At 45.0% G+C, this 24,074-nt stretch overlaps 2 protein-coding genes across 5 annotated transcripts in view; both read left to right on the top strand.

Annotated features, from left to right (window-relative positions):
• Window positions 1-4,013, top strand: part of IRAK2 (interleukin 1 receptor associated kinase 2) — a 62,141-nt gene extending 58,128 nt beyond the window's left edge. Inside the window, exons 12-13 of the mRNA XM_072720348.1 lie at window positions 1,471-1,762; window positions 2,931-4,013. Of these exons, the coding sequence (XP_072576449.1) occupies window positions 1,471-1,762; window positions 2,931-3,037 (399 nt within the window). The 3' untranslated portion in view covers window positions 3,038-4,013. The remainder of the gene's footprint in view (window positions 1-1,470; window positions 1,763-2,930) is intronic.
• A 2,622-nt stretch (window positions 4,014-6,635) lies between these two features.
• TATDN2 (TatD DNase domain containing 2) overlaps window positions 6,636-24,074 on the top strand; it is a 29,312-nt gene continuing 11,873 nt past the window's right edge. For 2 of the 4 annotated variants that reach the window (XR_003237721.2, XR_011994327.1), the window contains exons 1-3: window positions 6,638-7,012; window positions 7,120-7,539; window positions 15,618-16,109. Coding sequence is in view for 2 of the 4 variants with exons in the window: in XM_026016858.2 (XP_025872643.1) it covers window positions 7,126-7,539; window positions 15,618-16,109 (906 nt within the window). In the remaining 2 variants the exon portion in view is untranslated. Of the gene's footprint in view, window positions 7,013-7,119; window positions 7,540-15,617; window positions 16,110-24,074 lie in introns of all 4 variants that reach the window. The other 2 variants (XM_026016858.2, XM_026016857.2) reach the window with 2 other exon arrangements.

Below are 24,074 nucleotides of genomic sequence, written 5' to 3'. Positions count from 1 at the left end.
GTCAGTGGTCAGCTCTGCTACTTACTGGCTGAGGCAAGTAATTTAACTTCTCTGATTTTTAATTTTTTCATAAAAACTCATTGTGCATCACATCTCAAATGTGCTTTGTAAATTGCAAAGGCACTGAGCAAGTGAGATATGTCATTGTTATTAAGGGTATGTAAGTATGCCCTGTGTGTGTGTATGTGTGTGTGTAAAGAAGAAACATTCCTTCCCTGCCTCCTTCTGCTTTTCTAACCTCCCTAATTAGAAACGCCCTCAAGGACAAGTAATATCTATATTACTTAGGGCATTTACAGTTCAAAGTGATAGAACTCAGGTCAAACTCTTAGTCACGAAAAAAAAAAAAAACTCTTAGTCACGCACACGGAGCAAGGGAGATTGGGAGGAAGTATATGAATGAGGGAATGAAAGAATGAATTTATTGACTCACAACCAGACAGCAGACAGGACAGGCATTGCTAGGCCAGCTAAACCCAGGGCCTCTACCAGCAAAGCTGCATCCATCTGTGTCTTTGTGTCTGTGTGCCACCTCTCCATCTCTTGCCTCTGCTTTATTCTTTGTGTGTGTGTGTGTGTGGGGGGGGGGGATCTTCATTATTTCCTACTATGAAAGGGTTTTCTTTGTGGGTGGAGAGTCTGGGTCGACCAGCAGAAAGGAATCGGGAGTCCTTCCTCAGTAGGCTTTAGGTAGAAAAAAATCCCACAGAAGGATTCTGATTGGCCAGCTTGGGTCATGTGCTCAAACCTGGCCAATTAACATGTCAGAGGAATGTGACACAGTGACTGATCCGTCTTGGTCATGTGCTCTCATCTATGGCTAGGGTGGATGGGGGGGGGCAAGTTCAGCTCTGTTCATAGGGCTTTCACTGTTCTTCCAGACAAAGCAAAAAGAATCAACATTTGATTCTTCATTATTTCTCCTGAGGCTTGGGATACCTGTAAAATTCTTGATTTCAGAAAGAGTGCTTTTTTCCCCCCTTCTTTTAAGTAGGCTCCATGCCCAACAGAGAGCCCAACATGGGGCTTGAACTCACAATCCTGAGATCAAGACCTAAGCTGAGATCAAATGTCCAACACTTAACTTGACTGAGCCATCCAGGCATCCTAATTTTAGAAAGAATCTTTTTTCTTTTCTTTTCTTTTCTTTTCTTTTCTTTTCTTTTCTTTTCTTTTCTTTTCTTTTCCTTTCTTTCTTTTCTTCTTCCTTCCTTCCTTCCTTCCTTCCCTCCTTCCTTCCTTCCTTTTTTAATATTTTATTTATTTATTTGACAGAGAGAGGGAGCGAGAGCACAAGCAGTGGGAAGGGCATAGGGAGAGGGAGAAGCAGACTCCCCGTTGAGCAGAGAGGCCAAGTCAGGGCTCGATCCCAGGACTCTGAGATCAAGACCTGAGCCAAAGGCAGACACTTAACTGACTGAGCCACGCAAGCGTCCCTCAGAAAGAATTCTTGTCTCTGCTCTCACCAAGGTGTGTGGTTCTGTGGCTGCTGTGGAAGAGCGGCTCAGAGGTCAGGAGACGTTGCTCCCTTCGAGTGGGCTTTCTGAAGGCACAAGCTCTTCCTCCAACACCCCAGAAGAAACAGATGATGTGGACAATTCCAGCCTTGATGCCTCCTACTCCATGAGGGTAGCACCCGGGGCTGGAGCTGCTGCCTCATTCCTGCCCACAGAGGATGGAGAAGGCAGGCTGCAGGTCTGTGGGGGAATGCAGGCCGATTCCTCCTCTGTGGCCTGCGCAGGTCCGGAGCCTCCCCAGGATGGTAAGTGTATGGAGATCTGAGTGCTTATGCAAACTCATTCATGTGTCTCTAACTCAGCCCATCATTTTATTCCTTCTGTTGCTCTCATTTATGTATTCTTTGATTATTCAGCCATTCATCTACCAGCAGACTGTGCAAAAAAAAAGCCTCAGAAGGGGGTCACCCTTGATACCTCCCTCTCTCTCTGGCCCCTTATGTCCAGTCCACCACCTAGTCTTATTCCCTGGCCTACATATCTCTCAGCTCCATCTGCTTCTCTGCATTGCCTCAAACACCCCCCCCCCTTGGCTTAGCTTCTGTCCTCTTGCTGGATGACCACACAGCCTTCCTGTGTCCGTCTGTCCTCCTGATCCATTCTGTCTCCTTACCGTAGACTTTCTGCAGGGACCAGCCAGATTGGGTTTTATTTATGTTATTTTGTTTTCTTAGTGGTTTTTATTTTTATTTTTTGATTTTCATTTTTAAAAAGATTTTATTTGTTCATGAGAGACGCAGAGAGAGAGGCAGAGACACAGGCAGAAGGAGAAGGAGGCTCCAAGCAGGGAGCCTGTTGTGGGACTCCATCCCAGGACCCCGGGATCATGCCCTGGGCTGAAGGTGGCGCTAAACTGCTGAGCCACCCAGGCTGCCCCTTCACAGTGGTTTTTAAAAATAACTCATGCCACCCCTTGTTTAAAGCCCTTGTGTGGCTCCTATCGTGCTTAGGGACCAAGTCAGTACCCTTCCTATCTCTGTCTCTCCTATCCAAATATCGCAGGCTTCCTTCTGAAATAAAAATTTAGGAGGCCTTTCCAATGCAGTGTCCCTCTCCCCTAGTAAACGTGGCTTAATGAATGTCCCAGGCTCTACCACTCCCATTGCTCCTCCTCTCACTGGGAGGAGAGAGGAGGGAAAAGAGAGGGTGTAAGTGTTCACCCCAACCTCTCCCATCCATGGAAGGAGCATGGAAGCTCTCTCCATCCTGAGAAGTGGGGCCAGGTGTTGGGACTTCACTGCAAAGGCAAAAATAATGAAAACGCTCATTACGCTCAGGGCCTGATTCATAAACCTGATTTAAGTGAGAAACTGACCAAGTCTGACTTTCTAAGAATTGTAATAATAGTAACTATTTCCAGATGCCTTTTGTTCAAGTTCTTTCTCTAAACTTTCTGTTGAACATCAACTACAGAGACTTCGTGGAAAATCGAAATCAATGAGGCCAAAAGGAAACTGATGGAGAATATCCTGTACTACAAAGAAGGGAAACTGGACAGCATTGAGCTTCTTGGCCCCTGATGGCTAGCGTACAGCTTGTCCTCAATTGGAAAGACGAACACCAAATCAAGAAGAAGATCTGAGTCAGAATCATCATCTCCCAGGAAACACCAAATATCAGCTTTCCTGGGCCGGGGAGAGAAGCTTCCATCCTACCAGTGTGAGTGAAGGGACCTCAGCTTTTCAAGACACAAAAATCCATGAAGTCATCATCCTTCCTGGGATTTGTCAATCAGAGCTGGTTATCAGGAGACCAAAGCGGAAACCCTGGTCCATGGGCCCAGGATGTGGGCGATTTTGTGGTTTTGGGGTGTGTGTGGTAATATTGTTAGCCAGCTCACACCTCTCCAGATCTAAGGGAGGATGATCAGTTGTACTTTCCAAAGTTAAATCTCTCTGGGTCATATTTGCCAACGACCATCTGCAAAATTCCACAGCCCAGGTATCGAGTATTACGAATGCCAGACACCTAGCAAAGGGCTCTTCAGGGTTTCCACTTTCTCTAACAGAAATCTTGTAACCCACAGATATTTATTTAATGCCTACTCAGCACCTTTATCCTCCCACCCCACAAATGCTAATATTTTTAGTGGAGCTTTTATTTTGAGAGTATGTATTATTTATGGGTGAATGAAGAATCAAGAGAGCTAGTTTCATGTCTAGTTCTGTTGCTATTTAAATAGATTATTTAATTTCTGAAACCTTGGTTTCCTTATAAGGAACACCTGTTCATTTTCCTTGTTGGGAGGAACAGGTGAGACGTGGCTACAGAAGTACTTTGTAAATATACTTGTCCTTTTTTATAAAATAAAAAGATGTTAAACACATATTTCTGCCACCTAAGGTTTATGCATTGGGTATTTTTCTGCAAAGTTATGTTGCAAATATTTTTGTGAAACAAATGATATTTTAAATTCAATGCATCCTGTTTTAAATAATTCTGCTGTAGTGTTGTTTTTTTTTTTATTGTAAAATAAAAATACATTAGTAAAGTCAACAGATATCTTGTAATTAGTTTTGTGTCCAGATAAATTTGTTTGGAGAAAGTGTTCTGTACCTATGATAAGGGCATATTATCATAGAGTGCCTAAGAGTTGAGTGCTGGTTATAAATGTTGGTGTTAGTAGCTGTGTGATCTTGGGTCAAGTCAGGGAGTTACTCTGAGCCTCTGTTTCTTCATCCATGCAATGGGAAGAATAAAAAGTATCTGTTTCATGGATTTGTCAGAGCAAGGAGAAAATCTTGCCTCATGAAAGCATTCAGTAGTCCCCAAACAAGGTCAGCTTTGTAGTGATGTGTAACAGCTGGGTGGGCTCCAGTCCCAGTGGACAGTAGTCTCTACTGACATCCCTGTTTTAAGCTCTGGTGGCTGTGAGGGTTCAACTAGAATATGTGTTTCAGGACCTGGCATGCGGTAAGCACCTTACAATTATGAGTAGGTTGCTTTCAGGGCTGTTTTGAGCAATACAGGGCTAGTGCCAGTAGGATACTGGTTATCTAGACATACCTGCATTTCCAGAGTAGAGCTTCAAACATTTGTGGAAAAGTCAATGAACCACTTCTGACAACCTACAGACTTTTCCCCCTTTACAGCAAGCTGTCAGTATGTACATATACATTTCTGTATATGGATTCCAGGGGCTCATGGGCACCATGATGCCTTTCTATCAATCCTTAGGGGGAAGGCCTGACTTTTTTTTTTTTTTAAGTTAATAAATGCACATGACCAAAAAATCCAGTAGTATAAGCAATTACGTGGTGGGTACAAGCAATTACGTGGTGGAAAGACTTTCCACTGGGATTTTTTTTTTTTTTTTTTTTTTTTTGGTCTCACTTCTGCCCACAGACAGCCACTGTTACTAGTTTGGGGGTATGCTTTTCAAGATGATGAAAATTGTATCTTTTCTGCTTAATTTCATTAATCATTGGATTTTCATTAGAAAGTTTTCATTAAAAAAAAAGTTTTCATTAGAAAATCAAAACCTCGAGTTAGATTGAGCTGGAATTTCTGGCTTCTGGGTGGATATGTTTCGTCACATCCTTCTTGGCCATTCTTCCTGAATAGTACTTTTGGATTACTTGAATCATTTTGCCTAGTATTCCTTTCTAAGGATGTTCCATAATATATATGACTAGCTTCCAATGCTGGATTTTGAGGCAGTTTTTCATTCTTACTACTACATACAGTGCTGTCTTCCAAAGAGGTTGTACCAATTCACGTGGAATCAGGTATGGGAATGCATTTCCCCACAGCCTCAGCTACAAAGAATATTATCCCGCTTTTTGATCCCTGACAATTGAATAGGTGAAAATTTATAATTTGACTTGTACTTTTAAGCGAGAGGTGGAACCATTTGTTCTCACACATTAAATAAGGAGCCTTTCGTAATTTGTGTCTGTTCCTGGGTTCATTTATCTTCCCATTTCTTTTTTTAAGTTTTTAATTACTGGCAACATGTTTCCATTTTACTTTATTTATTTTTTTTTAAACTTTTTTTTTTTTTTTTTAATTTATGATAGTCACAGAGAGAGAGAGAGAGGCAGAGACACAGGCGGAGGGAGAAGCAGGCTCCATGCACCGGGAACCCGACGTGGGATTCGATCCCGGGTCTCCAGGATCGCGCCCTGGGCCAAAGGCAGGCGCCAAACCGCTGCGCCACCCAGGGATCCCTGTTTCCATTTTAATACTTAATAATGATCGCATCGAGAAAGTTTTTCACATAGTAAGGACATCAGCCCTTTGTCCTGTGTTGCGAATATTTTTCCAAGTTTGTACTTTGTCTCTGAACTTTGATATTTTTTGCCCGGCAACAATTCTCCATTTTTGTGCAGTTCCCCCCACCCCCAACCCCATCCCCCACCTTGTGGCTCCTAACTTCCGACTCTGCCACTTTCTGGGTGTGTCACCGGGTCTCTCTGGGCCACAGTTTCCTGCTCTGCAAACGGGGTCAGGATGCCGGTGCGGGTGCGAGGAGAGGTGGGGACTCGAGCCCGTCTAGCTGGGCGGCGGCGCAGCGCTGAGGGGCAGGGAGCGCCCCTGAGGGCCCCGGGCCGCGGACGCCCCCTCACCGCCTCACGCAGGGCTGCCGCGGGGGAGCTGCGGCCCCGCCTCGCTTCGCGCTCTCGGGGCCCACGTGAGTGGCTCCGCCCCGCCTCGCTTCCGACCAATGCCTTCCAGCGTCCGGGCCAACAGGCGAGCTCCGTCTTGCTCGGAGTCCCGCCCCCTGCCGATTCGAGCAATGGGCGCCCTCCGTTCTGCGCAAGGCCCGCCCCCGCCGCACGCCGGGCAGCGGGCCGCAGGGCTCGTTCCGGGAGGCGGGCGCCGCGGAGGCCGGTGTGGCCGGAGCTCGGGCGGAGGCCGGGCCGGGGCTGCGGGCCGGGGCTGCGGGCCGGGGGCGGGCGGCGAGCGGCGAGCGGGCGGCTGGGGCGGGACGCTCGGGCCGTGAGGGCTGCGGGGCCGACGTCTGGGCTGCGGCGGCAGGGACGGGAGGGGCGGCTGGGCGAGCCGGAGGGTGTCCCGGGGCGGCCGAGCGCGGCGCCGCCGGCTCCCGAGGGGGCGCCTCGGCCCCGAGCCCTCGGGCCCGGGCTGGTCGGCGGGGCCGCGGGAGCAGGGCGGGCTGCGCGCCGGCGCCGGCCCTGCCCTGCGGCCCGCCCTCGGCATTCCGGGCCTCCGGGCCGAGCGCCCCGCAGAGGCTGCGGGTCCGGGCGCCATGTGCGGACCCTGAGGCTCCGCGTGGTCTCGCGGAGCGCTCTGGCGTCCCCGAGGCGCCCTGCGCCGCGACCTGAAGCCGAGCGCTTTGTAATCCCGGAAGCGCTTTGACATCTCCCCGTCGCGCTGTGCACACTGAAGCGCTCGGTGATCGCGGAAGCACGTTGTGGGGCTGGAAACCAAACCCACGCCCTTAGTGAGCCTCGGATCGTTGTGACTACGGCGAAGCGCGTGGGGATCTCGGGAAGCCTGAGAACTGTGATGGGCAGTGGAAGGAAGGGGGAAAGGTCAGTGAGGCCCCCGGCCCCGACCTGGCTTGCCCTCCCCCAGGGGCCCCGGCGTGGGGGGGTGCGGAGAGAGAGGTGGGAACCCAGGCCCGCTCCTTCCCTCGCAGGTGCCCATGGCGTCGGAGCGGCGCAAGGTCAAGTACCACTGGAGCGGCGCCTCGGAAGGCTGTCCCCGCAAGCGCAGCTGCCTCCGGGAGCCCGGTGATGTGGCCCCCTCCAGCCGGCCGGCTCCCAGCTCTGCGTCGCGGGCCGGAGGGACCAGCAGCCCCGCGCGCCTGAAAGCCCAGAAGGAGGACGATGTGGCCTGCACGCCGAGGTTGCCCTGGGGCTCATCCTGCCGCAGAAATTCCTCCTCCTCCTCTTCCTCCTCGCATTCCTCCGGCCCAGGTGTGGGCGGGGCTGCCGCCAAAGGCTGCCTGATTCGGAGTACCCGGGGATTCCTGTCGTCTGGGGGATCCCCCCTTCGCCCTGCCAGCCCCTCTCCAGAAGAAATGGCTTCTCTAGAGGAGGAAGCCTGCAGCCTTAAGGTAGGTGGCTGCGACGCCTTGGACGCGGTGAGGCCCCTTCCACGTGGCTTGAGGTGTTGCTGGAAGGAGGTGAAAAGGGGTCGTGTCCTTCAAGATCTCTCGGGTCATCCCAGAGGTCTGCCTGAGGCAAAGCGGGGAGCCTAAGGGGGGGGGGTCGTTGAGGGGCGGCGGCGACCCGCAGTGCCAGAGACAGATAGTTCTCAAACTTGGCACCACTTTAAGACGACTTGGAAAGCTTTAAAATACTTGTGCCTGCTTCTCATTCCGACTTCATTGGGCTGGGGTGTGGTCTGGGTTTCCGGATTTTTAAATGCTCCTCAGGCAATTGTATGGTGCAACCCGATTGGAAGGGTCACAGCCCTACAAGGTGCATTGCGTGCCCAGAAGACACGTATATTTATTTTCAGTTGTGAATTTCAGGAATTGTGCCCTTGTTCTTAGAACTTCTCTGAGTCACAGAACTGAGAACAAGAATTTGGGTTCTTGGTGTCGCTTTTCACTAAAGTTGTGACTAGCACCTTGGGGTTTTGCTTGGTGGGTAGAGTTTGTTTTGGAGCTTAAACATTTAATTCCATGCAGGAGGGTTTCTCAGGAGGAGGTACATTTCGTCCACTCTTTTGGTTTATATTAACTTAAAAGAGGATACAATTTTCCCAGGGTTTTTTTTTTTTTTTTTTCCCTTTTTTGGTGAGGGCAGGTTGAATGATGTGAGTCTGTGAGAAGTAGAAGCTAATGTAATTCATCTGTTATAGGCGGCCATTTCCCTGGTGAGAGGTTGAGTACTGGCTAACGTCGCCAGCTGTAGTGTGAGCTTCATCCACTTTCAGTCAGGTGTTTTGTTTTGTTTTATAAAGATGTTATTTATTTATTCATGAGAGACCCAGGCAGAGGGAGAAGCAGGCTCCCTGTGAGAAGCCTGATGCAGGACCTGACCCCAGGACCCCGGGATCACGACCTGAGGCAAAGGCAGACGCCCAACCGCTGAGCCACCCAGGCGCCCCTCAGGTTTTGAACAAATGTTTGTTGAGGGCCTAGATCATCCCAGGAGTGTTCTCCTTGCTTGGGATTCTGTCCGAACAAAACAGAGATCACCGCCCTCTTAGTTTGCATTCTGGATCTGGAGCTCTAGGCGGTAAGAGGTTAAGAGTTCTGTACCTGGACCAGTGCTGGAAAAGTCTTAGTTGAATGAGAGGAGCTGCCTTCACATAAAGGGATCTTACAAAAGCAAGGGAAAAATGCCCTAAGGAACATGGGTTTGTCGAGTGGTTAGATTATGTGGAGCTGAGAAATGAGGCTGTCATTGGCTGTCTATCCTGGGGAGCTCTCAGGTGTAGTGCTCACAGAACTCTTGTATGGCACATGGATTTTTTTTTTTTTTAATGGTCACTTCAAAAGCTTTGTCTTTGGCATGAGAATACATATTGATGTTGAATATGACTAGAACGTAGGTCAAAGTAAATATGGGGCTTTGCCCATACAATTTAATCTTGTCATTAATCCTTGATACACTTTCTATTTGATTTGGGCACCACATTGAAATAATATAGATTGCTTATGTTTGACTTCAGTGACAATTAGAGATAGGATAAAGCCCTTTTTTTTTTTTTTTTTTTAAAGATTTTATTTATTCATGAGAGACACAGGTAGAGGGAGAAGCAGGCTCCTCGCAGGGAGCCCGATGTGGGACTCGATCCCGGGACTCCAGGATCACGCCCTGGGCTGAAGGCAGATACTCAACCTCTGAGCCACCCAGGGATTCCCAAGGATAAAGCCTTTCAAGAAGGGCAGGAATCTTTGCCTAGTGTTTCAGGTGTGCTGCATCCCTGGCTCAGGCTGTCTTGCAGACCAGGAACCCAGATTTGAAGATAGAGCCTTTAAACCCAGGTGGGTTGAATGCTATCATGGACCCATCTTTATCTTATTTAGGCCTAAGGGGCCTTGTTTTGCCTAAATCAAATTAGTGGTTAAGCATAGAACAATGAGTAGTTCAGTCCTGTCTCAAGTTGTGGGGTTAGTGCCTTGCTTTGAGTGAGTGAGCTCCTGAGGGTTACTGAGTGGCAGGCCCTCCCTTAGATCGTAGAACTATGAGATGGCTTCTAAGTAGCACACATTCTGGTGGGAAGGCTTGAGAAGTCACAAGACTGCCTCATGATGTGGTGTTTGGAGCTTAAGAGCCCAGGATGGAGGCTGGAGAGGTTGGTAGGGGGCCGATTGCAACAGGGCTTTAGTAGCCAAGAGAACTTGAATTTTATTCTAAGCCATTAGAGAGTTATATAGAATTCCATAACAGGGAGGCAGATGTGCATTTTTGAAAGATCACTCATGTTGAGTGAGGATAGACTATGGGGATGTTGATATTATTAATCCTAATTGTCACTCTCTAGCACTGCTAAGGGCTCTCCCTGTAGTGTTTGTTAATTTGAAAACAAGGCACAGTACCTGACTCATCTTGATGAATTACAAAATGCCTTTCTTATCTTCCTCTTAGTCTGCACCTCTTCTGCGCTCTGCAGTCACATCTAACTCGTTTTTCTAGTAAATCCTAGGTCCTTTTAGCAAGCACAGTCCACTGGCACTCACAAAAATGGGGGGGTTCTCCCCCCCTCTGTCCTTCTAAGGTCTCCTCATTCCTATTTTTTACCTGCCTATCCACCTGTTCTGCATTTGCTCTGTAAACTTTGAGAGATACACTCTTGGCTTTGTGTGTAGGTTCCCCATTATCTGTCTCCTCCCCGGCTTCAGCACAGAGGTCTTGGCCAGATCACAGAATAGTGAGAGGGGAATGTTCTGCCTTTGATAACAGTGCCACAGACTGGGTAGCTTATAAATAATAGAAATTTATTTCTTGAGGTGTCTGGGTGGCTCACTTGGTTAAGTGTCTGCCTTTGGGCAGCCCAGATGGCTCAGTGGTTTAGCGCCGCCTTCAGCCCAGGGCATGGTCCTGGAGACCCAGGGATCAAGTCCCACATCGGGCTCCCTGCATGGAGCCTGCTTCTCCCTCTTCCTGTGTCTCTGCCTCTCTCTCTCTGTGTGTGTGTCTCTCATGAATGGATAAATAAAATCTTAAAAAAAAAAAAAAAAAAAGTGTCTGCCTTCGACTCAGGTCATGATCTTATGGTCCTGAGATGGAGCCACACATTTGGCTCTCTGCTCAGCGGGGAGCTTGCTTCTCACTTTCCCTCTGCCTGCCACTCCCCATGCTTGTGTGCTTGCATGTGTGTTCTATCTTTCTGTGTGTGTCAAAAATTTTTTTTTTCTTTTTAAGTTTCTTATAGTTTTGAAGGCTAGAAGTCTGAGATGAGGGGGCTAGCATGGTCAAGTGAGGGCCCTTTTCTGGCTTGTAGATTTCTCCTTCTGTCCTCATATGGCAGAGGGGTACAGAGGAGCTCTCTTGGGGACTTTTTTTTTTTTTAAGATTTTATTTGAGAGAGAGCAAGAGAGCACAAGGGGGGGGGGGTGGGAGAGGGAGAGGGAGAAGCAGGCTCCCTGCTAAGCAAAGCCCCCCCCCCCCCACCCCAGGATGGGGCTCTATCCCAGGACCCTGGGATCATGACCTGAGCTAAAGGCAGAGGCTTAATGGACTGAGCCACCCAGGCGCCCCTCTCTTGGAGACTCTTAGATAAGAGCACTAATCCCATTCATGATGGCTCCACTTTCATGACCTAATCACTTTCCAAAGGAGCCACCTAATATCATCACTTGGGGGTTAGATTTCAACATACAAATTTTGGGGGAACACATTCAGACCATAGCTAGACTGGGCCATTTGGATTTACTAGAGATTCCTGCTGGCCAGCTTCTTACTGTTTGTTCTTTGTTTCCTCTAGGATAGTTAAGTTTTCTCAGATTCTAATGGTAACTGATGGCCTTTAGAGAATAATTAAATTTGTCTGCTTTGAGCACCTTCACCTACCTTATATTATTAGTCCTTAGTATGATCTTTCTACATTTCTACATTCACTTCAGGGAAGGAAGACTGGAAGGGAAAATTTAAGCATTTGTGATGTGATAGACTTTGATCAAATACGATTCTCAGTGTTTGACCCATAAGAGGGTCATATAATCCAGAGATGTGAAACAGGCGGTATTATCTTTACATGTCATTTAACAAACATTTGCATATCAGTTAACAAATATTTGAGCACCTAGTATGTGTCGGCACTGGAAAAGGAGATTCAGAAATGTTAAGTAACTTGACCAAGGCCATACATCTTGTATGGGGCAAAGCTGTGATATCCCAGATTGGTGGGATGTCAGAGCCTGCATTCTTGCCGCTGCAGCCCTCTGAGCACCTGCTCTGTCCAGGCCTAGTGTTGTAAGGGATGGGGAGATGAAGAGGGCAAGATCCTCCCCTTGAAAAGCTCTCTGCAGGGTGACATAGCCCTGACACAAGAAGCCATTGTGTATCTTGGCTCTCAAATGACAAAGCTTTCATGTATGATCCTGGTTCCTGCGTCTTCACCCAGCAGATGTCCAGTGCTGTGGTGGAAGTCTGTGCTAGGAGGTAGAGGTACAAAGAAAAGTCCTTCATTATGGAGCAATGTGTGGAATGTTGTAACGGGCATTTGAAGTACCAAGGGTCAGAGGAAGGAGTGACTAACATTGAGAAAGTCCTCACAGAAGAGGTGCCATTAGAGTTTCTGATGGACAAGGAGGAGGAGAGGACATTTCAGGCAGTGTAACAACATGTGTTCAGAATGTGTCAGGAAACGCTGCTTGTCTGAAGCACTAGAGCTACAACTTTCCTGAAGGTCCTCACTTTCCTTTTCTCCAGTGCCTTTCTTTATTCCTGGGCACCTGGGTATATGGACAAAGGTGGGAGGTGATGCTGGAAAAGAAGCTTGGGGTCCAGCCTGTGAATGGCTTCTGATGTCATACTCAGGAGTTGGGGATGTTTTCTGTGGGCAAATGCAGAAGTGCTGAGGGGTTTTAAGCAGAGGTGTGATGTTGCCAGATCTGAGAACTTCTCTGGCACACTGGAGAAAGGATAGGAGGGAGTAGGCAGGGAGCTGGGTACGAACCATTGAAATCGTGCAGGTTGGCGGTGTCAAGGGCTGGAACAGCATCTCCACTCAATCTTTCCTTCCTCCCTTCAGACATGCATAATTCACCAACCAGTACTGCCAGGAAAAATGCCATCTCTCCTATATGAAGCCAGGTGGTTTGTCTCTTCTCTTGAACTTAATGCCTAATCTTTACCTTGATAGCCTCCTATCCACTTCTGAAAATCTTGGGTGGCCTGATCCATTTCAGGTCCTTGTGGTCTTTGACATCACAGCCTTTGCTACTTTCTCGATTTTCGTATTTTTGCTATTCTCCCTTGGTTTCCAGGATATTAGGGGGGAGCTTGAGTTTGCCTCTTGGTCCTGCCACTTAGACGCCATGTACAAGAGGGATAACAGCCATGGCAGCTCGGTGAATTGTAAGGCCACGTAAGGTATGTTACTGTAATTCTAACCCCCTTTTTCTCCCACAAGTACAGGCCTGGTCTTCTCTACCAGGGTTGGCAAGCCGGTGGCTGAATGTGGCCCACTAGGTCTTCAAAGTATTCAGTATTTTAGAGATTTCACATTAAAAATATATGCCTCCAGTCCACACCTCTACTCTGAACTGGAAATTTGACCCTCTTCTACTTCTGTTCCCTTTTCCTGTGTTACTTTTCTCTCTGGTACTTTTCACTCTCTAACATATATTGCCTTTCTTCTGGTTTTCCTTTCCCACCACCACCTAGAATATAAGATCCAGTAAGCAGGTATTTTTTTATGTTCCATTGAATGCAAACCTCACAGATTCAGAACAGTGCCTACTGGCATATAGTAAGTGCTCAACAAAAAATTGCCAGCTAGATGAAAAAACGAATTAAATTTGAGATTTCTTGTTTTGTTTGAAAAGCTGCAATTTGTAACCCTGGGTCTGTACTTCCAAGTGGCAGCAGTTGGTTTGAAGTGAGGAGCTATGACCTTCAGAAGGTGCAGGGGTTCCTCTGTTTGTTGTCAACCTTGTCTTTCCATGTTGGCCTCTACCTGGTGCAGGGGTAGGAGGGCAAAGAGAGGGACCTGCTGGTCCCACAGGCAGAGGTGGAGACATCAGAGAAGGGGTTCGGGGCCTTAAAGGATGAATATGAGTTTACCAAGTGTAAAATGAGATTGAGGTAGGGGTATCACAAGCAAAGGGAATTAGATTTGCCCATGATGGTATGATGGGGATTCCTGAGGATGATGGGTGGTTGGTAGTAGCCAGAGAAGTGGGCAGCAGAGAAGCCTGCTGGGAAGTTGTGGCTGTGTCCTATAGGGAGGGCATGCCTAGGGAACCTCCTGGTTTATTTTTAATATATATATTTTTAAACATTTTATTTATTATTTTTTAAAAATTTATTCATGAGAGGCACAGAGAGAGAGAGGCAGAGACACAGGTAGAGGGAGAAGCAGGCTCCATGCAGGGAGCCCGACGTGGGACTCAATCCCGGATCTTCAGGATCACGCCCTGAGCTAAAGGCGGTGCTAAACTGTTGGGCCACTGGGGCTACCCATATTTTTAATATTTATTCGATTTTCTTAATAAGGAAAGGTATTTAAAAAAAAAGGCTTCTAATCTCCTTTCCCAGATAGTCCCTACAGACATTTTAAAAAAATGTCCACTGTGTTAGAAAATTGAGAGAGGGTCAAAATGAAGGTAAAAGACACCTTTCCTGTCCATCTCATCAAAGTTAGCAGATGCCAACAATCTGAGTACTTCTAGTAAGAAAAATAGCATGCCATACTGCTGTCTAGATTTATAGATTTCAAAAGTCTTTTTTAAAAAACAAAGATAATATGTATTTCTTGGAAAAAACTCAAGAGAAGTATATAAAATAAGAGTGTAAGCCTCCATGTAACCACTTCCTTATTGATGGACATCTCTTGGAGTAGACTACTTTTCCTTGGTAGAGAAAAATGATCAGCAAGCTTAGTGTGGAGTTCTTTCTCCACTTTTAATATATAGAGAGGGATTTAATACAAATGAATTAGAAGTGCAAGTTGTAGGGACTGTAGAAGATTTGGGGATAATGGTCAATATAGGTCAGAGCTGGGGAGGTTTGGACTTGGCTGTCTTGGAGATGATCCTAGGGGTAGATTGGTGGATCAGTTTTACCCAGGCTGGGATTAGATTGGATCTGAGTTTCACAGGAAATTTAACATTGAGAACAAATAGTCTAGTTCCTGGGATGAGTAAGTGCTGAGAGCAAGGAAAGCATGGGCTGAGACTTCACCTGTGTTTCTGAGGAGATTTGGAGTTGGGGTAGTTACGGTCTCTGGACTGACCCTGGTGCATTCTCTGGGACACCAGACACCTTCTAGCACTGAGGTTTTGATTTGGGGGACGGGGTTTGCAGAGAACTTTGGTAAGGCCTGCACTCTGCCCCTCAGGACTTGGGAGGTTAGAGTCTGCTCCTCCCTGGACTTTTGGGTCTCCTTGACTCTTAGACGTGGGATTGAATTAGCTGGTTTCTAGAGACCCTTCCAGTGCTGAAATTTTGAGCTGCTCTTTTGCCCAGGTGTGTTCTCAAGTGTGCGGTAGTCCCTGGCCTCAAGGAGCTTACAGTCTAGTGTTGTTAGAATGTTTATCTCTGGGACTCCTGGGTAGCTCAGCAGTTGAGTGTCTGCCTTCGGCTCAGGGCATGATCCCACGGTCCTGGGATCGAGGCTCCCTGCATGGAGCCTGCTTCTCCCTCTGCCTATGTCTCTCCCTGCCTCTCTCTCTCTGTGTCTCTCATGAATAAATAAATAAAATCTTTAATTAAAAAAAAAAAGAATGTTTATCTCTCTGCCATTCTTGCTCGCTGCAGTATGAGGGTATCACCTGAGGAGCATGAGAAAGTAAATAATATGAAATGGCAGCAATTCAGGCCCTTTTACGTGGCACTTCTCAGTGGGGTGGGTCAGCAACCTTCGGGAGAGAATCTGTGTCTTGGCCACCATCACTTTCACTGTGATTGGCGCAGCCACTACTGATTTATAATTTGCTGAGTGCTTTCTATACGTAGTTGCCCTTTGGATAGCTGTGTTATGATCTCTGATTTTTTTTTTTTTTCCTTCCAGGTTGATTCAAAAGATAGTTCCCGTAACTCCATGAACTCTGAATTTGCAGCTGAAGCAGAGGGTCAGAATGATACAAATGAGGAGCCAAACAAGGTGCAGAAAAGGAAGAGGGATAGATTTCGAGACCAAGGCTCTACAGTCATTTACCTAAAGGCTATCCAGGGCATCCTGGGGAAGTCAATGCCAAAAAGGAAGGGAGAGGCTGCCACAAGGGCAACAACAAGCACAGGAGAGCGTCCCATCCGTGGAGAAGGGCCAGGCAGGAGTGTCACCGTATCTCCTCAGAAGGGGAAAGAGTCAGCCCCAGAGGTGAGAGCTGAGGACGAAAAGGCTGTGCCTGAGAGGAGCAGCTTCTGTGACAGGAGAGTGGTAATAGACCCTCAGGAGAAGCCTAGTGAGGAGACACCTGGTGACCGAAGGACAGTCATTGACAAGCCCTCTCCAGCCCTGGAATTTCTGGATGACTCTGACTCTCATTTAGAAAGCCACAAGGTGAGTTGGATTTATACCAAGTGTGGGGTTTTTAGTTCTCTTGACGTATATGTATTTGGTCTTTCTAGTTCAATCCCAAGTGTTACTCATTAAAAACAGCACTGTATTTATCAAGGACTCCAAGGCAAACTGATGGTTTTCTTCTAAAAGGCCTTTCAGAGTTACGAAGAAATCTCAGTTCAGCATTTTTTTTTTTTTTTTTTAATTTAGAATTTCCGTGTTTGTTGGGAGATGCATTTGCCTGCCCTCACAGAGGCCAAATAACAGTGGCTTAAAGAAAATAGCTTGGCTTGGGGAGGAGGGCTCCCCGGTGTCAGGGACCCTAACGCTATACTGGATGCTCTGCTGCCTCCACACAGTCACCATCTGTGGTCTGAGTGGCTACTGTGCTAGGACCCAGAGTACATTATGTTGATGTTCCAGCCAGCAGGAAGGAGAAAAGAGAAGGGGACAGTACATTCCCTTCCGTTGAAGAACCTACCTCAGAAGTTGTCCACATCCTTTCTGCTTTTAGCCCTTGACAAGAATCTAGAAACCTGGCCAACACCTAGCTTCAAGGGAGTCTGGAGCATTAACTTTCATCTGGGGGCCTTATGCCCAGATCACTTTGATTGCTCTTGAAGGAAAGAATGGTACTGGAGGGAAACTAGCAGTTTTTAACATAGTTTCTAACTCGAGTGGCAGGCGGGTAGCATTCCTCTGTCGTACCCATCTCTGCTTATCTTTACTTATGGCCCTTTAGTGGTAGCTCCTTGAATGTCTTTAGCTCTTTCTTCTAGTACCTACCTCCATATTTCTTTCTTTCTTTCTTTCTTTCTTTCTTTTCTTTCTTTTCTTTCTTTTCTTTCTTTTCTTTCTTTTCTTTCTTTTCTTTCTTTTCTTTCTTTTCTTTCTTTTCTTTCTTTTCTTTCTTTTCTTTCTTTTCTTTCTTTTCTTTCTTTTCTTTCTTCTCTTTCTTCTCTTCTCCTCTTTCTTCTCTTTCTCCTCTTTCTTCTCTTTCTTCTCTTTCTTCTCTTTCTTCTCTTTCTTCTCTTTCTTCTCTTTCTTCTCTTTCTTCTCTTTCTTCTCTTTCTTCTCTTTCTTCTCTTTCTTCTCTTTCTTCTCTTTCTTCTCTTCTCTTTCTTCTCTTTCTTCTCTTTCTTCTCTTTCTTCTCTTTCTTCTCTTTCTTCTCTTTCTTCTCTTTCTTCTCTTTCTTCTCTTTCTTCTCTTTCTTCTTTCTTCTTTCTTCTCTCTTCTCTCTTCTTTCTTCTTTCTTCTCTTTCTTCTCTTCTCTTTCTTCTCTTTTCTTTCTTTCTTTCTTTCTTTCTTTCTTTCTTTCTTTCTTTCTTTCTTTCTTTCTTTCTTTCTTTCTTTCTTTCTTTCTTTCTTTCTTTCTTTTTAAGATTTATTTGTTCATGAGAGATACACAGAGAGAAGCAGAGACATAAGCAAAGGGAGAAGCAGGCTCTCCGTGGGCAGCCTGATGTGGAACTCGACCCCAGGATCATGCCCTGAGCCAAAGGTAGACGCTTAACCACTGAGCCACCCAGGCGCCCCCTTACCTCCATACTTCTAAGTAATCTTGCACTTTGGCTTGATTTTCCAGTTGTAGATACCTGTGGATGCCTACTTAGAGGACATTTAATTCTCCACACTAACTTTGCCAGCACCATACCCACGAACCTGTTACCTCTCCTCCTTGCAGCTCCCTGTGTTGTCATACAGTTTCTAACAATCTATTGAAGATTTTTTAACTCCATGTTCATAGCGGAGTTACCTAGTATACTCTGATCACATTTCCTCTTGTAAAAAGTTTATCTTCCTTGGAGATTATCACTGCCTTGTTTTTTCCTTCAGTTTCCTCTGCACCTATCATTAATTCATCCCCAAATTGCTAGTGCTGTAAAATTCTCAATTTTGTCAAAATAAGTAATTCCATTTTTCTTCTTGGAGTTGTACCTCCTTTGTTTCCTTAGAATTCCTGTTTTTCCTATCTCCTTTCATTTTTGCTTTATGAACAATTAAGGTGTTATAATAATACATACTTTCCCCCCATTTTTGACATACTTAATTTCTAAGAACACTAGTTTAATATTTTGAGTTAATTCCTTTTTTAGAGTGTCCTGTTCTTGTTTTGAGATTATAGTGCCTTCTCTGGTCTGAGAATCTTAAAGGTTTGTTGTGAAGTTTTCTTCGACTTTCTTTACTACTTTTTCTCTGAGTTTCCTTCTGATTTTGCTTTCTTTTCTTTTTTTTTTTTTTTCTTCCCCTAAGTATTTCAGCTTCTATGTTTTGTAGTAGGGCTCTCCTGGGATGTGTTGGCTGTCAGTTCATATTTAAAGGTTGAATTTTCAAAAGCTGATTGGAAGTTCTGAATGTGTGGATGGGCTTACCAACTGCTGGCTTCAACATAGGGTGTTGACACTGGCTAATTTTGTGGGGGCTCCAACTGAATCTTTGGCTCTATAATTCAGAAGCTGCTCAGTGTACCTGGGGGAAATGTTCCACTCCCTCACCTGGGAGGCACACATCTGGCTGGCACTATTCTGAGAGTCTGGTTGAGGATGGTACCTGGGTTCTCACTGTCCAACATGCCATGGTCCCTTACCCTTGATTGTGTGTCTCTTGTTCCTGGTTATTCCATAGGCTCCTTGGCTCAACATTCCAAGCATAAACTTTAGTCTTTTTCTGAGTGGGGAAAGGGCAGACCCATCACACAAGATGGGAGCTAGGATCTGGGAACTTGGCTTCACAGATTTCCAATTCATTCTCCTATTTTCATCTCTAGCTTCACTCTCTTTTCAGAGATCTGGTACCTCTAATTCCTGAGTCTTTTGAGGGGTCTTGTACTATGACTCAGCCTGTTCCTGACTTTTTCTCACTGCAGGCTTAGATTTTGGCCATCTGTGATCTGCTTATCCAAAAGCCATTCATCTGTCTGCTTTCTATAAACTGATTTTAATTTGCTTTGCTGTTTTTTTCTTTATGCCTTCTCTTTGTAGGTTTATGCCTTTTCAAGTCATCGCTTTTAACTTTTTTTGGGGGGGGGGAGTGGGTGTGCAAGGGCTGGGGAGGGGGATGGGGCAGAGAAGAGAGAATCTTTCTTTTTTTTAAAGATTTATTTATTTATTTATTCATGATAGAGAGAGAGAGAGGCAGAGGCACAGGCAGAGAGAGAAGCAGGCTCCATGCGGGGAGCCTGATGCAGGACTCGATCCCGGGACTCCAGGATCGTGCCCTGGGCCAAAGGCAGGCGCCAAATCACTGAGCCACCCAGGGATTTCCCCCGCCCCCCTTTTTTTTTAAGATTTTATTTATTTATGCATGAGAGACATAGAGAGAGAGGCAGAGACACAGGCAGAGGGAGAAGCAGGCTCCATGCAGGGAGCCTGACATGGGACTTGATTCTGGGTCTCTAGGATCCCACCCTGGGCCTAAGGTGGCGCTAAACTGCTGAGCCACTGGAGAATCTTAAAGCTGTGCCTGATACAAACTCAGTGTCACAACCCTGAGGTCATGATCTGAGCAGAAATCAAGAGTCAGATGCTTGACTGAGCCACCCAGGTACCCCCATTTCATGTAATTTTCAGAGTTTTTTGGCAGGAAGGACGAAAACTACATGGGTTATATTTACCTGGAAACCCAAAGAACAGTAGGTTTTATAACCCACTTTTTCTGCTCACTATATAATGGGTATGCTTCCTGTCTGATGTTGCTCATGGTCCCATTGGGCTGCCTAGAATTCCCCTTATATAGATTAAGTTTCCAAACTTATACACCTGATCTCCTAATTGTCAGGCTGGAGATTTAGATTATCTTTGTGAAGTATGTGTTTGGAGGCAGCATGATGTGGTAGGTGAGCACTGAGTGTTGGGATCAGATAGTTTGGGTTCAAATCCTGGCCACCTAAACTGTGATCATGAGAAAGCCACTTAACCTCTTTGATCCATAGTTTCTTCTGTGTAAGAAGTCACAGTTTTTGGAGTCTTATGGTTAAACAAAGAAAAGGAATAAGCTAACTTATTCTGTGTAAAGGGCCAGATAGTATATTAGGCCTTGTGGGCTACATGGCCTCTGTTGCAACTATTCAGCTCTGCTGTAGTAGCATGAAAGCAGCCAGAGACAGCATTTAAGTGAACGGTCCTGACCGTGTTTCAGGAAGACTTTGTTTACACCAATAGGCAGTGCCTTGGATTTGGCTTGTGAGCCACAGTTTGCTAAACCCTGAACTAATGCATGAAAATATTTTGCTCAGTGCCCGAGTGTGTAGTAGGACCTCAATAAGTGTAATTTTAAATTTTGCCATATTGATGAGAACATAAAGCAATCATAAACATAGGTAATGACCTATATTATCAAAAAGAAAATCTGAAAACCTTTTCTTGGCCAGCTTGACCATTATAATCCTTTAAAGGACTTAGATAACAAAATTGTAAGTCTGCTTATGGTATGTATTTCTAGTTACATGTGCATTTTTAAATTCATGTTTTTCCCCACTCTGCCATTTTTCCCACTCACATTTCATTAAATAATTTTATTGAAACTTTTCACATGTTTTTGACATGATCCTTGTTGTCACTGGAGTTCCTTTTTTTTTTTTTTTTTTTTTTTTTGTTTAAGATTTTATTTATTTATTCAGAATGACAGAGGCAGAGACACAGGCAGAGGGAGAAGCAGGCTCCATGCAGGGAGCCCAACATGGGACTCGATCCTGGGTCTTCAGGATCACATCCTGGGCTGAAGGCAGCACCAAACTGCTGCGCCACCAGGGCTACCCCCCTTTTTTAAAAAAAAAAAAAAAAAAAAAAAGATTTTATCTGAGAGAGCTTGTGAGCACAAGCAGGGGGGAAGGGCAGAGGGGAGAAGCAGACTCGCTGTTGAGCAGGGAGCCCAATGCAGAAATCAGTGTCAGGACCCTGGGATCATGACCTGAGCCAAAAGCAGATGTTGAACTGACTGAGCCACCCAGGTGCCCCTGGAGTTCTTTTTGAGTCATGTAGTATGATTTCCTGAACTTCCCTGATAATGAGAACATCTGACTCAGAAGGTCTGAGATGGGACCTGGGAATTGGTGTTTTTAAACAAACACCCCTGGAAGATAGAGAATTTTGGGAAGCAACTAGAGGATGTCATCTATCCTTCCATCTGATTTAGAATTTTAACATATTTTTATTTTAACTTTTTATTATGGAAAATTTAAAACACTTAGGAAAATTACCCATATACTCCTATAACTCATCTTCAATGATTAACACTGTCAATCTTTTTTCTCTCCACAAAAAAAAAAAAAAAAAAATTTTTTTTTTTTTTTTTTTTAATAAGGTAGGCTCCACACCCAGTACCGAAATCCAGAGTCACATGCTCCATGGACTGAGCCAGCCAGCTTTCCACTCTGCACAAATTCTTTTGAAGCAAATCCCAATTACTGTATTATTTCATCCATAAATATTTCAGTGTGAATCTCTAAGAGATATAGTGATCTTTAGGAAAAAAAACAAACATAATTACAATTTTATTAGACGATACACACAGAATCTTTAATGACATCAACTATCCAGTCCTTGATTAAATAATCCTGTTTGTTTTATATTTTTAATTTGTTTAAAACAGCCAAAGAAGAGCCATATGTGGCAATTTCTAAATATCCCAAGTCTCTTACTACCTATAGATTCTCATTCTCTACCATTGTGGTATGATTTTCTTGTTGTAAAAAACAGGACCATTTGTCTTGTAGTCTTTTGCAGCCAAGATTGTGCTGATGAGATGTAGCACATTTTGAATCCATGTATAATCCTGCCCCTGGAAATTTGTCCCCAGTTGCCAATAGCTGTTCCTATCACTCAGGCAGTTTGTGGTTCATTTTTTCTGGAAGTGTATTTTGGGATTGCTACCATATAACAACCTCTAAGTATTTTTCAGGTTACTTTTTGAGTAAATAATATTCTCGTGGTTCAAAAATTAAAAATAAAAGCTATTTAGTAAAAAGTAGCTTTCCAACCTGGTTCTGTGTTGCCCTAGTCCACCTGGATACCACCTTATAAATTTCTCAAGTATTTTTCCAGTGTCTCTTTCTGTGTAACCACTCAACATATTTTTTTTTTTTTAAGATTATTTATTAGAGACAGAGACCGAAATCATGAACAGAGTGGGGGATGGTGGTATTTAAAAAACAAAAATGATCTTTATTTATTTATTAAAAAAAAAATTTTTTTAAAAAAATTTTTTATTTATTTATGATAGAGAGAGAGAGAGGCAGAGACACAGGCGGAGGGAGAAGCAGGCTCCATGCACTGGGAGCCTGACGTGGGATTCGATCCCGGGTCTCCAGGATCGCGCCCTGGGCCAAAGGCATGCGCCAAACCACTGCGCCACCCAGGGATCCCAAAAAATGATCTTTAAAAGATGGGTTAAAAATGTTCAGTGGAACTCTGAGGTCATATCCCCCAGGAGTAATTATTAAATCTGATACATCTATTTGCCCAACCCCACCCCTCCTTTTTTAAAAAACAGAAAAAGGAGAAAGGGAACATTCCTGTAAGCATCCAAACATTAGCTTGGTTGAAGTCTCTTTAGGATCATTTGTCCTTCTCACATAAAAGAACCTATATCTTATAATACAGGAGACTTTATAAGAACTGGAATATAAAATGCTTTCTTGGTACCTGGGTTGCTCCATTGGTTGAGTGTCGGTCGATTCTTGGTTTTGGCTCAGATCATGATCTCAGGGGTCCTGGGATCAAGCCCTACCAGGGGCTCTGTGTTCATCAGGTAATCTGATTGGGATTCTCTCTCCTCTCTCTGCCTTTCCCTCTGCTCATATTCTCTGTCTAGAAAAACAATCTTTTTAAAAAAAAAAAAAAACACCTTTTTGAGGGATTATTTTTGGGGAAAAAAAACCTTTCTTTCTGTTTGGGTACTTTTTGTAATCTTAATCAGAATAACTTGTTATTTAAAAAAAAAAAAATGGTAGAGGGATGCCTGAGTGGCTCAGCAGCTTAGCACCTGCCTTCGGCCCAGGGCATGATCCTGGAGTGCCAGGATCGAGTCCCAGATCGGGCTCCCTGTGTGGAGCCTGCTTGTGTCTTTGCCTCTCTTTGTATCTCTCATGAATAAATAAATAAAATCTTAAAAAAAGGTAGAATTTTCAAGAGCTGAATTGCAAAGATGTGTAGTTTCATGTTATTGTATATGAGAATTGTTTTAACTTTAGTTGCATATATACAAAAGTGATGATTCCAATATCTTATTGGAAAAAGGAAAAAAGAAACTTGTTAAGCTCTAGCCATACTGCATTTTTTTATTGTCTGGGTTGGTGGAAATTTCCACCATAAGTAAGATAGTTTTTGAAGGATTATTCTTCCTTAAAGATTAAGTTTAAAAATTTTTTTTTTAAAGATTGAGAGATTGCATATGCATGGATACCACTTTATAAATTTCTGTGTGGTTTTGCATTTGAAGGTAGAAGGGTGGGTGGGGCAGAAGAAGAGGGAGAAAAGGAGCATGAGACTGATGCAGGGCTCCATCCCTGGGCCCTGAGATCATGACCTGAGTTGAAATCAAGAGTTGGCCCCTTAACTGACTAACCCAGGCACCCTAAAACTTTTTTTTTTTTTTTTTTTAAACATAATGTCAACAGCAGACTGGTCATTTATTTTAGCCACTTACCCTGGTTTCACCTTTTACAAATAATTTCTTTAAATATTTTTTTAAATTTTTATTTATTTATGATAGTCACAGAGAGAGGGGGGGGGGGTGTGGCAGAGACACAGGCAGAGGGAGAAAGCAGGGTCCATGCACCGGGAGCCTGATGTGGGATTCGATCCGGGGTCTCCAGGATCGCGCCCTGGGCCAAAGGCCGGCGCCAAACTGCTGCGCCACCCAGGGATCCCTAAAACTTTTTTTTAAGTAAGCTTTTGTCTAAAACATTTAGGTTTGAACTTGAAACCCTGAGATTAAGAGTTGCATGCTGCACTGCCTGAGCCAGC

This window comes from Vulpes vulpes, chromosome 9 (genome assembly GCF_048418805.1).
Source record: "Vulpes vulpes isolate BD-2025 chromosome 9, VulVul3, whole genome shotgun sequence".
Classification (NCBI taxonomy): Eukaryota; Metazoa; Chordata; class Mammalia; order Carnivora; family Canidae; genus Vulpes; species Vulpes vulpes.
Note: the sequence above shows the minus strand (reverse complement) of the source record. Positions and strands in the feature narration are given on the sequence as shown.